General features: G+C 45.2%; 1 protein-coding gene across 3 annotated transcripts in view; it reads right to left on the bottom strand.

The window, feature by feature from the left end:
* Positions 1-13,292, bottom strand: part of PAPPA (pappalysin 1) — a 229,160-nt gene that overhangs the window by 107,363 nt on the left and 108,505 nt on the right. For all 3 annotated transcript variants that reach the window (XM_005301373.5, XM_042859693.2, XM_042859692.2), the window contains exons 8-9: positions 9,071-9,199; positions 7,373-7,464 (exon numbers count right to left, since the gene is read on the bottom strand). In XM_005301373.5, coding sequence (XP_005301430.2) covers positions 7,373-7,464; positions 9,071-9,199 — 221 coding nt within the window. The remainder of the gene's footprint in view (positions 1-7,372; positions 7,465-9,070; positions 9,200-13,292) is intronic.

The following is a 13,292-nucleotide window of genomic DNA, read 5'->3' as shown; positions in this document are numbered from 1 at the left end:
AGTACAAAGCAAGGCAGGTAGTAAAGAAACCTTCTCGGAAGCTGCTAACGTGGCTAATATTGTAGTTCACGGAAGGACGGTGGTTACCTGTTCAGGGAGAGGCTAGAGCTTTAATCCAGTGAAACTGATTAAGTTTGGGACACATCAGGAAGCAGACAGGCAGGATACAGACTTATCTGTGATGGGCAGCCTTCCACATTGTGGGAAAAAAATAAGATCTACCCAATTCACGGCACAGAGCACATCCTCAGACAAGGCCTTTAATGTCCAAGCAGAATGGTCAAAGTGCTGGGGACAGACACCCAGTGCAGCTTCCTGTTTTCAGCTCAGAATACAGTGATTGGCACCAGAATAGTCTTCTTTTGTACATTAACTACTATTTTTTTAAAAGTCCGGACAAAAAAGAAGTATTTTTAAGCTCAGCTGTTTATTTAGGGACAGTTCCAACTACAACAAGCCTCATGCCTCATAGCTATTCCTCCCCCCCCCCAAAAAAAGGGACAAAAATGCACACACATTGTCTCAGAGTAACAGATTCTTGGAACAGAGTGGGCATTAAATCTTAACCCCTAAAGGTCTGTTTGACCCTCCCCCGGAGGTGCAGGGAGATGGCAATCGGCATACAGGTTTTCCTAATCACCAGAGGAAACATTTAGACCTATTAAGGCCAAATCACAGTCTCTCCAAAATCAGTGTGGAAAAAACAAACAAAACCCATTGCCCTCCATAAAGCCAGGATTGGACCCACTGGTTAATAATCTGCACTAGATTATTTAATCTACTACATTTAATCTGCAGATCTGGCTAAAGAACTCGCATTAACAGATGAGCAGGTATTTGTCCAGAGGCTCCCATATCAAAACAAGAAGTGGCTCCACTGGCTATCCTTTGAAGGTGGGCACTGGAGGCTAGATTCTGCACCATTCAAATCAATGGGAGTTTTGCCATTGACTTCAGTGGGAACAGGATCAAGTCATCAGGGAGGAGGGGTCGCATGGCCTGAAATCCAGGATGTCTGTCATCTCTCTCATTCATTTTGACCAAATGGGGGATAGTCAAATTTCTTCTTTCAATACAAAGTCTCAGATGAATTTTCCTTTCTGTAGGTTTTAACTGAAGAGAGGAAAAATCATTGAATAGGACACATGGAAACTGCACTGAATAAAGTCACATCTCAGTAACTTGTGAAATTTTTCATCAACAAAATCAAACAGGTAGATAGATATTCTTGGAAATGAAGTAAATGTGGCTGTCACACTCTACTGGGGAATATTCAGAGGCTTGGAGGAAGGTGACAATCATCTTGGAGTGTCTTCTGAACTGAAAGGGCCAACACAAGGAGTGTGTAGTATTACCCTTTGATCATTCAGCTACTTCCCATAAAACTCAGCTTGCCATCCTCTGACCAAGGTGACTAGGATCTTCAGTACGATTTAGTGGCCTGAGCGCAACATAGTAACTATGTAATTCATCTGTATGTCACAGACTGCAGATAAAATTACAACTCACCTGCAGTGAGTGGGACTAAAATCTTGATACTTCACCTCCAAAAACCCAAACCTCTGTCATTTGAGCTAGAAGAGATTTTCCATAGCTAGCCAGCAGTAGTAAGTTATTTCGCTTTTCTGTAAACCAACTACCCACATACTCCTGAGTTCTAATCCTGCTTCCACCTCTAACTCTCTATATGCTTGGGCAAGTCATTGAAACTCTTTGTGCCTCTATCCGCCCACGGCAATGGAGCTGATGATACACCATTACTTCAGAGAGGACTAGTACAGATTCATTAACTGGTTTTTGGAGATCACACTGAAAAGCTAGTTGGGTTTCCGGTGGAAGTGGGTGATAGCCACAGGGGAAGGAGATGTTTTGAACATGAACAGAGTTATCAGTGTGGACCTTACAGAAGCTTGCCAGTTTGCTTTAGAGGCAGGGAAGAAAACTTTGAGAAAAACCAAGTAGCATCACTAAAAGAAAGTCAAACCACTGGTCTGCATGCTAAAAACTGCCCTGTTAATGATGACGGCCCCTGAAAATGGACACTGGTATTATTGCTAACTTGCCAAATGAGTAATTACACATCTTGGAACGTGCAGCCACATGTTCCCAAGGGTTGCAGGCACTGGTGAGCTCCACAGTATTTGCTGGAAGGTGAATATTGGGGTTTGTGTGAATTTTGGCCGAATAGCTCCAGTTAGCAAATTCATTTCCATTTACTATGAGGTTCTGCTACAGACTCACATTAGTTTGTTAGCAGCAATACTCATTCCCCAAGGCACTTGGTCCACATTTTGGCCTTAGGACACCACTGCTCTTATATAGCCTGATCCAGTGAGGTACTGAGCACGTCCTGGGAGGGGCTGAGTGCCCTCCACTCCATTGGTGCACTCAGCCCCTGGCTGGATTTGTAAAGACCTTTTTACTGTTCTCCAAAGGAAAAAAGCACCATTAGCTGTTGTACAGGGATGTGGAGTCAGCTGTCAAAACCACATGTTCCTGTGCAGGAGTGGGTGTGTGGGTGGTTGTGGGGAGGATGGGACCTCAGTCTACTCTAAAAGCATGCCCACAATGAATATGGATGGTCATCCATCAATTTATTTTAAGCACATTACTTCTCTGTCCAAAAAAAAAAAAAAAAAAAGACATATAAAATTAGGTTTGTGTCATTCACTTAACATTGCATTTTCCCTAGAGGATCATGCTCCAAATAGAGATAGCAAACTCATGAATATTAATTATTTCCCTGAATGCAATGCAGTCTCCAGACAATGAGACTGGGGAGAATGCTACACCTAATGTATGGAAAATTGGCAAGGTAAAGGACGGATCCTCCACAAAGGGAAGTTTCCAACTGGAAGGAGAGGCTTTTCCAAACAGGGAAAGACAGACCAGGGCGATAGAGGTAGAACGATGAAGTTGATGCCAAAGCATACACTGAAAAGCAGTGGTATTAAAGCGACATCAACTTAAAAAACATACGTCTCTCTCTCAACGTTTTTCACCTACTGCTGTGCCAAGCAGCCCCGAAAATGACTAACTGAAAGAGATTGGAGCCAAAAATCATCCTCTTTGTTTTCCTGGAGTTTGTTTCCTTTTTGGCATTTGACAGCACGAGGCCCTGATCCAGCAGACGGGTAATGAGGATTTCAATGGGACTGATCATGTGCTTCAAGTTACGGTCACACTTCAAAGCTTTGCTGGCCTTGGTGTGCAGTCAGTTTCCCCACTTGTTTACGTGGGCCTTTCTCACCATGATGTGAGGGGGAAGTTAATTAATAAACAAGAATAATAGGAAATGTGATTGTAATAACCCACAAATTGTCAGGCAGACTCAGGGGTAGATGCAGGACCTGAAACTCCTTTAAGGACATTTTTAAATGTGTCTTTCAGCTTTTACTATGCTCCTGTCATAATATCTTCTCACGGGTTTCTTTGATATGTTTTGGTGCCTTTTCCGATATCCTTCTCCTTCTTCAGAATGGTAGGAGGATGTGTGTCCCACCACTGCAGGCCTGTACTCGTGCAAGTAAGGACCAGTTGGATAAGTAAAGTTTTATTAAAAGATGCTCATGGAGACTCTCATCTTCAGGCAATTGGTTTGAACCTGGCTCTGATCCCTAGTGATCCCAAATCACTTCCATGCCATGAGACCTCACTGTCAATGGGAAACGAATCAGAGATCTCCATCCAACTACAGGACAGGTGTGTGTGTGTGTGTGTGTGTGTGTGTGTGTGTGTGTGTGTGTGTGTGTGTGTGTGTGTGTGTGTGTGTGTGTGAGAGAGAGAGAGAGAGAGAGAGAATGTGTCTCGCAATGGGGCAAAGCTCTGATTTGCTTTTCTCCTGCAGTATGTTGTTAACAGGAGAGGTGAAACTTTCATCCAGGGACCAAATTCCAAACTCTGTGGGGAAAGAACAAGGGCTCCATGAGCAAAAATCCACTAAACAGAAACTGGTGGATGTGAGCATAGAGAATAAACTTGCGGATGGAGAAGGGCTAATGACATTGCAAAGTCCCATTTAAAAGGAAGCACTGCCAGATGCTTTAATTAATTTATTTATTTATTCCACTGTCGCTCTTAAGTTTGGTGCGAGAGCATCTTGCAAGAACTAAAAGCTATTAATCTTATCTGTTTTCTTTTCTCGGCTTTGTGTTCTGAGAAGGCCAGGGCAGCCTGACAGTAAAGACCACACAGCTTTCTCCCCCGCCTCTCTCCTTGGTTCACCCCACCCCTCCCATGGCAAAGCAGATTGATCACAGCCTTATCTGATTATAAGGGGGAGGATGAGGGAAAACAAAAAACAAAAACGAAGCAGCCGCCTAACTGAGTTATAGGCACCAGTGCAAAGCGTCCCGAGAGCTGCCGTGTGCCACGTACACAAAACAAAGTGAACCTGTCAGAGACAAAAATAAAAGGCCCTGATGGCAGGAGATGCAGAGGGAAAGCAGGAGCTTTAAGCGTGCTAGTGTTTGCTTGCTTAATTGCATTTCTGCTCTAGCAAACAGGGTGAGGAGAGTCGTCTCTCCGGAGGTGTGAATGTGCGCGCTTATTAAACCTCCTATCAGGAGACCTCAGAGCACCTTTTAATTCCGATATCAGCGTCCACTAGCTCCACTCAAGATAGCATGCTAAAAATAGCAGTTTTCAGTGTGGATGCTGTGGCCTGGGCAGTGGCTCAGGCTAGCTGTCCTTGTCTAAGCCCTCCCAACCCCCTGGGTCCAAGCTTGGGTGGCTAGCCTTATCTGCTGCCCGTGGCTATTTTAGCATGCTGTAGTATCTTGAGCGGAGCTAGCCTGAATCTGTCTTGAGAGACATGCACCCAGCTGCAGTGTAGACAATAACCATAGACCCTAATTCAGCAAAGCATTTAAGCGTGTGCCTAAATTCCTTTAAAGGCTTTGGTAAACAGGGGTTGTTTGCTTCACCGGTGCTAAAGAGAGCTAAATATTATCACAGTAATGTCCATATAAAAATAGTCCAATGTGAAAAGATTATTTATTATTCTACAGAGCCACAACATGTGCTAGTCTCGTAACATTACAGATCAAATGCACATGTTTCTCTGCCTCTTTTCCATTCCTCCAGCCATGGGCCCAATCATTCAGTCATTTCTCAAGCAAAACACCCGACTGAAGTCAACGAAGAGTTTTGCTTGACTACAGCTGGCAGGATCTGGTTCGATGTTATCAGGCTTTCAAGAAGGGGGCTTCCCGCTTCCTTTTTAGTTATGCATTTTTATTATACGTAAGATTTGTTTTAAAAAATAACTCCTTCCCCCGCCCCAATGATTTAGAGGTTTCTAATAAGATAACGTCTTATTTTGTGTTAAAATATGTCTGTCTGGCTGAAAGACCAGTATTGTCTCTGTCTAGACACTCATCACTGGTATTCCAGAGCCCACGGAAGCCAATTGGTGTCTCTCGTAGATTTCAGTGAAGTCGAACCAGGCTCTTACTGAATCCACATACTAATGATTTCATCAACGAACTGGGTTCGGTTTTGATTTTTTTTCTAAAACTAGTACCTGTGCAAAACACCAGCTTTAACTCTGCACCTGCCTATGAAAAATGAACAGCTTTACGCCTGCTCTGAAAACTAACTCCATTTTCACAAGCCCCCTCGGTCAAAAAAAACCCCCACCCTAAAACACCAAACACACACAGAAGTGAGACTGAAACCTACTTCAAGCTGCAAAAATGGGACTTGCATTGTATTTAGTTTGATTTTTTGACCATAGTGTGAGAGGACAGGATTTTTGCACACTCACGTGTAGCTCTACTATGATTCCTTGAGATGAGCCACGTGACTGGGATAAACTAAATAAATAGAAAAACCAAGAATTATTTCACTTCCAGTTTGAATTGGTAGTGTCCAGATACCATGCTTGAGGCCCAGGTTCAGCAAGGTCCTTTAAGGTGCATAACTGTAAGCATGTGTGGAGCCCCATTCAGCTTTAAGCACAGGAATATTTTCATTGGCTTCAGTGGGCTATTCATGTGCTTAAAGTTAGGCATGCACCCAAGCATTGCTGAATCGGTGCCTTGGATCCTCGGGTGTAGGTTGCTATGTCAAAATCTCAAGTAGGTTAGATAGACTATGGTTAATTGCTCTCTCAGTCCGTCCAGACAGGACCAGCTATGGAACTGCATAACATCACCTGAGCACGCCCGTTGTCTTGTGATCTGCAGCTGGATTCTGCAGATTCAGGAAGTCTGGATAGGTCAAAAGAGCATCCAAACCAAACGCTCACCGAGGCTCGTCCCTGGCCTAGGCTGTAACATGGTTTCTTAACAGGGCTTTGGAGCTGTGCTCCGGCTGCGCTCCAGCTCCAGGCAAAATCTGCAGCTCCACTGCTCCGGAGCTGCTCCACGCTCCAGCTCCCGGCTCCGCTCCAAAGCCCTGTTTCTTAACACAGTGCTGTAAGGGCACGTCTACGCATACTGTGCTGGAGTGGTGCAGCTGCGTCACTGCAGCGAATCTGGTGAAGCTGCTCTATGCTGATGGGAGAAAGCTCTCCTGGCCATCGGCATCATAAAACCACCTTTGTGAGTGGTGGCAGCTATGTGACGGGAGCTCTCAGTCGGACATAAGCGCCAGTGTGGACAGCGCTATATTGGGGTGACTTATGTCACTCGGGGAGGGGGGTATTCACCCCCCTGAGCGACATAAGTTACGCTGCCATAAACTGTAATGTAGACCTAGCCTTACACAGAAGCTGCAGTGTAGATGGGCCCTCAGTTGCCCTTCTCTGCCCCCTCTTCTCCTCCTCAAGGATTTAATAAATATGTTAAGCTCACAACTGCAACTCTGCAGTCCCCAGATTGCTGGAACATCTTCTGGCCATTGTGTTTACATTTCCTGCTAATCAGGGCAAACCAGGCTTGCAAACAAAATCTGATTAAGTAGTTTTCACCTCTGAAAAAAGGGGATTAGCTGGACCTTTGATCCTCAGATATTGATTTGCATCTCAAAGCAGGTGTGACCTCAGCTGGGGCTGCTTCTGTTCCAAGTCCCTTCCCCTGACACTCTTTCCTCTGTTTACCAGAAGGGATCAGTTCATATCCTCTCATGGAGCCTGATCCAAAGTCTATTGCAGGGGGTGGAAAGCCACCCACTGACTTCAATAGGCTTGGGATCGGGCCCTAACAAAGCTGGAAGTCCAAGCCAGTTACAAAATCACCAGAATCAATTTCCCATCTAAGTGACTAGAAACTGGGAAGGGACACGCCTGTCAATCCCACAAATCCCACCTTTTCCCTTACCTCTAGGGCAACCCATGGATAGGTCACTGAGGTTGCTGTTTATTTTTCACTTGCACCACGCACGGAGGTGCTGCCCACCCTGGGCAGAAGGGACTCCGGACTAGACTTACCAAGGCAATTAAAGGATAGCTCCTGCTGACAAAAGAGGGAGCAGCCATCACCGTTGATCTTATTCATGTCATCACATTTTTCCCCCAAATCTCTGCAGGCAGGAGACAAAACGAGGGATCAGATGGAAAACAGCTGCATTTCTCAGACCTCTCTCAGTTCCTGCCTCAGAACCTGGAGATGCTTAATTCAGTGCTGTAATGCCCTCAAAACACCTGTTCTCTCTCCTCCATCCCCCAGCTTTTACAATTCTGGGGTACAGGGTTTCCCCTCATGTTCCCTCAGAGGTAGGCGGCACTATTGCTTCCGGGCTAGGACATGAGCACTTTCCTTTATGGTTGCTACTGACGACTCAGCAGGCGGGGGAAAGACAGCAGCTGTGGGATCAGAGGACAGCCTGGAATGGCAGGAATTCTGGAAGCTCTTCATGCTCTGTCTGAAAGGGCCAGATTGTAGCTCCAGCAATGCACCCACACAGGGGAATAAGGAAGTGTAAGTGCCTTCCATGCGCTCAGATTGCAGGTAGCAGCAGATAGCGGATGGAATCCTGGCTCTGCTCCCACAACTCGCCAGCCAGTGCCGTTAAGCCAGCACAGAGGGGGAAGCAACTTGAACCACAAAAAGAATTGGCATGGGTGACTCTCTCCCCCCACAAACCCCACAGGAGCAAGCGTGGCAACGAAGAACCAGACCGTGACACGGTCTGGTTCCTGATCTGCTCTTGGGTCAATGCAACCGTGTGCTACCCCTTACGCAAGCCATGTGGCAAAGCCACAACTGATGTCTAAAGAATTGGCAGCATAACCGCATGAGAAGTGGTACACAAAGCACGACTGATATCTCTGTCTTTCTCCTCCCAGCTGTCCCAGCTGTATCAATGGTTTGGTTATTTTAATTTGAATGTATTGCCTTTAGGGCCCGATTTTGCAAACACTTGCTGCAGGGCCTAGCGCTTGATACCATAAGTGGTCCCATTGTTTTGACAGGAAGCTCTGCTTCCCATGAACAGTGTTTGCAGGACTGGACCTGCGGTTGTTGTTAATTCTGTCATTAATTTATTACATTTTATTAAAGCGCCTGGAGACTTTTGAGCAGGTCCCACTCGTGCTATAAATTCAATACAGTAAAAATAAACTACAATTGTTAATCATTATTTTTATTATTAGTGGTCTGTCGATCAGCAGGCAAGGAGAGGGAGGAGTTGATTGAGAACCTGCAATGACTAACACTCTCCCTTGGAGCCCAAATCTGTCACCTCCAAATGCATCCCAGCTCCAGAGGCCTGCAGAGCAACCTCGCACTGAAGTTGCCCTGGAAACCTGGCCTCCCATGTGCCAGCTGTCCATCAACTGCCAGCCCGCCTGGGACTTCTCACTTAATGACAGCACCGAAGATGCTGTGAACATTTCTTTTTTTGTCAGCAATTAACACTAAGAAATTTATATATATCTACACATAAAAGTGTCAGGACAGCAGGACCTAACTAAGTTCCAATTAAATGTTATCATCTTGGTAATAATCAGAGACGTGGGTCCTTGTCTCTCGACCTCTGAGAGTCAGCCCAGGCTATGGAGACATCCGGTGATCAAAGACAAAAGCTGTAGTTATTATGTAGGAGAGGCAGTAATTACCTTTCTAACCCCAATCTCTGGATCAATGGAAGCTGCAATGCTGTATCTATTTGCTTACTCCACACTTACTTTTGTATAATCCCATCTCCACAGTATCCACTTCCATGAGTATATAGAGTCATGGGGGAGGGTTCACTCTCCTCTGTCCCAGAAATAACAGCAACCTGGTACGTATACACGACGCTATCACTCAACTCCCTACAACACAAGAGAGGAAACAGTAAGTGAGCAGCACAATACAGTCGATAATACAGGTCAGAGAAGGGGCTGCTGAAAAGGCGCTGGGCTTCTCAGAAAACTTCCTTAATTCAATCAGGCTCCTAGAACATTCCTGAGTCACTTGAATGGGATTACATGGGACTAGTTTTCAGAAAGGCACCCTCCTTTTTGTGGGAGTAATCTGTGCCCACATTCTTCCGTGTTCAATTCAAGAGCAAGCACAAATCTGAGTAGCGGCAGCTCTTGACTACAAATCCGAGAGTGAAATAGCCTGCTCCCCAGATTCGCCCCTACAGCTGATTTGGTGGGTACAAAAATGTGGGTGCATTTTGCATCTGTAAATGATGAAGGATAATTTTGCCTGTGTTCTGCTAACCAAGAAAGGCGCTAAATTCTTCACAAAGATCATTTGTGAACTAACCGTTCGGGCAGCTGTAATAATGGCAGAGTCACTTCAGCCAAGTGAATGTGCCACTCCTTGTGAGCTTGAACCTCCCGCACGCCCACAAAAAGGTTCCCACACATTCTGCTCTTGGGCACACGGGCAATTCCTACTGATAGCTGAATGCACATGCCTCGGAGAGCAGAGTGCAGCGTATGCGTGTGTGTATCTTCTCTGTGTGCGCACATCCGCATGGGTAAACAAACTGAAAACACATTCAGCAAAGGAAAATTTTGCTAGAATAGAATTTCCATAGGAAAAGAATGATTTACAAAGTTCATGTTTGTTTAACTATGGGATGGGAAATTGGTCCTAGAGTGTCATGGCAGAGGGACTGGCACTACATTAAGCATGGGGTGAGGATTATGTTTATGAGTTAATAGGCTGCAGAGGACTGGGTGGGTGTGTGAATATGACCTAGAAGACTGGAAAGGAAACTTCATAGGGAGGAAGGACTGAGTGTGCATAATTACGTGGTCAAGGGCTGAATGCAAGAGTTAATCCAGGGAGAGTGTTATGTGTATGTCAGGGAAGAATGACTGCTGGGTTAGTTTGTCCCACTGTGATTTGGCTTAATCCAGCCACTAGTTATAAAATGAGGTGGGAGAGTTTTCCCACTGCAATCTGCTACCCACATGTGGAAAATGACTCGACAACAGATGGCTCCCATCAGAGCAAGTGATTCTTACAGTCTAGCTTTAGGGATGGAGGCAGAAAGGACATTTCTCTACTGAAACACCTCCTGGACTTCTTTACTAACTGTGGAGGACTAGGAACTAGATAACCACTCCTCAGGCACAGAAAGATTAATATGGAGGCTAAGCCAGGAACTGAGCACAGATCTCCTAGTGCCCAGAACTCTGCCTTAACCACAAAACCAATCTTCTTCCCTCTTTCCATCGCTCTGGTTCTTTCAGAAGGTGCTTCTGTGCATACTACCACTAGCAAACTTAAGAAGCCTCCCTACTTTAATAATCCACCACAGAGAAGAAAATTCAGTCTGTCAGATATCTCTGTGGTCAAAGGCAGATTTAGCACTTCCAACTACAGCAAGGCTAGATCAAAGTGACCCACAGAGGATGGGAAACGGGAGAGTGGGCAGCTCCAAGTGACTCTTCCAATTGGATACAACAGGCAGATGCTGGTTACAGATGTTCCTGAGATGGAACAACACCTGGGCTACAAACTCTAAGACTATGTCTACACTATGGAGCCTGTAGAGCCCCTTAATGAAGACACAGCGTACACCAAGAGGGGGAGTATTTCTGCCAACGTAAGAACACCACTTCCCTGAATGACATTAGCTATGCTGTCAGAAGCCCTCTTCTGTGGCATAGCTGCGTCTACACTGGGGTTTTTTGTTGGCATAACAATGTTGATGGGGTGTGTTTTTTCACTCCCCGACTGACATTGCTATGCCGATATACGTTTTTAAGTGTAGATCTGGCGTTTTAAACTCACGTGATTTAGGGCTTGCAGCACTAACCATGCCAAATACTTTGCAATTGATGGCAAATATCCTACTCAGTTTGGCTTACCAAGAGTGGCATTTCAGAACCTCCCACTTGGGACTCAAGTTACATTAACTCATCCGTTGCTGTTTGTCACAATCCGTGTGTGGTTATTTAATGCTCTGGCATTCCTTTAGAGTGCCAAACTTAGAGAGAAACACGAGTGTTTTAAAGTGGATACGCATAGTACATAGGGCAGTGTCACAGGTTTCACCCCCACTCTGAACTTTGGGGTATAGATGTGGGGACCTGCATGAGAACCCCTAAGCTTAATTACCAGCATAGATCAGTATGCTGCCACCACCGAATCATTTAAACAACCGTTTATGAGTCATTTGGGAACTTTGTCTTCCCCCCAAAATATCTCCCTCCCAAGTACTATAATCCTTCCCTGGGTAGCCTTGAGAGACTTCTCCACCAATTTCCTGGTGAACACCGATCCAAACCCCTTGGATCTTAAAACAAGGAAAAATCAATCAGGTTCTTAAAAAGAAGACTTTTAATTAAGGAAAAGGGGTGAAAGGAATACGTCTGTGAGATTAGCATTTAAGCTACTCTCACAGACAACAGATTCAAAACACAGAGGATGTTCCCCTGGGCAAAAACCTTAATTACACAAAAGAAAACCCAATTTGATTATCCCTCTAATGCAAAAGGACAAAGTCACAAAAGGAAATAAACATAAACTAATTCATTCCTTCTCTAATACTCAGTACCCTGGTTGATTCCTGGATCTTTTCACTCTGGCACAGAACTTAATGAATGAACAAAAGAAGAACTTCCCTCTTTCCTCTTGAAACATCTTGCCCCCCACATTGGTTCCTCTGGTCAGGTGTCGGCTAGCCTATGTGAACTTCTTAACCCTTTACAGGTAAAAGAGGAATTAACCCTTAACTGTCTGTTTATGACAGGCAGTAATATGCGAAAGCCATGGTGCTAAGTACAGTGTACACATAGAAAAACAGACAGATTAACAAAAGAATGAAAGAGAAACACCGTTGCATTTTCTTCCATGTATCAGGTACATTAATGAGCACTCAAGTGGATATTAGAGTTTGTGTATCTGGAGTTGTCAACAAGACAAGCTTTTTGGGGGACATTGATATAAGCAAGTTTTTGACAATTTATTTTTCCATCTGCCTTCCCACTGATCCGATGGGACAGTAATAAAGATAATGCACTCTTTCCACTCCTCCGCCCATCGGTTCTGATGCATGGCTGTTTCACATGATGGTACTTAAGGAACTGAGACTGAAGAGCATCTTTAATATTAAGGCTACGAGCAACAGCTCTTTCAAATTTATACCTATGGTCTTTTAATGACCTTTTCCAGAACTGAGTAAAGGGTATTGATCGCTCTGGCTTCCGCTCAGGGGGAGGCACTATTACTGAAAAGCATTGACTCAACTCCTCTGTTTAGAGGAGGAATTAGAATACACCATGTGAAATACCACAAGGGCTGCTTTTCCTCTCTCCAGCAGCAAGGGAGATATTTGGAGATTGAGATATAGGGGTCTTCTATTTCTTTTTCTCTTTCTACTGGGGAGGGTGGGCAGTTGAGTTTTTTTTTTTTTCCACTTTGTCTCTCAGAAGTGACCTTGTTAGCCACGTTCCCTGTTTTCGTTTCAGGCAGAGTGTTCCTATAACATTCAAAGGGCTCCATGATGCCACCGGGATAGTGGGGCGGAGCTCCCTACCCACGTAGTGGTGACATAAGTAGGAGCCTAACAAATTCACAGTCTATTTTGGTCAATTTCACGGTCATAGGATTTTATAAATTGTAAATTTCACGATTTCAGCAATTTAAATCTGAAATTTCATGGTGTTGTAATTGTGGGGGTCCTGACCCAAAAAGGAATTGTGGGCTGGTCGCAAGGTTATTGTAGGGGAGGGTTGTGGTACTGCTACCCTTACTTCTGCGCTGCTGCCCACAGAGCTGGGCAGCTGGAGAGCGGTGGCTGCTGGCCGGGAGCCCAGCTGTGAAGGCAGAGCTGCCACCAGCAGCAGCGCAGAAGTAAGGATGGCATGGTGTGGTATTGCCACCCTTACTTCTGTGCTGCTGCTGGCGGGGCGCTGCCTTCACAGCTGGGTGCCCGGCCAACAGCCGCCACTCTCCGAC

Source organism: Chrysemys picta, chromosome 18 (genome assembly GCF_011386835.1).
Source record: "Chrysemys picta bellii isolate R12L10 chromosome 18, ASM1138683v2, whole genome shotgun sequence".
NCBI classification, from domain to species: domain Eukaryota; kingdom Metazoa; phylum Chordata; order Testudines; family Emydidae; genus Chrysemys; species Chrysemys picta.
The sequence above is the reverse complement of the archived record's forward strand: the minus strand, read 5'-3'. Positions and strand labels throughout refer to the sequence as shown.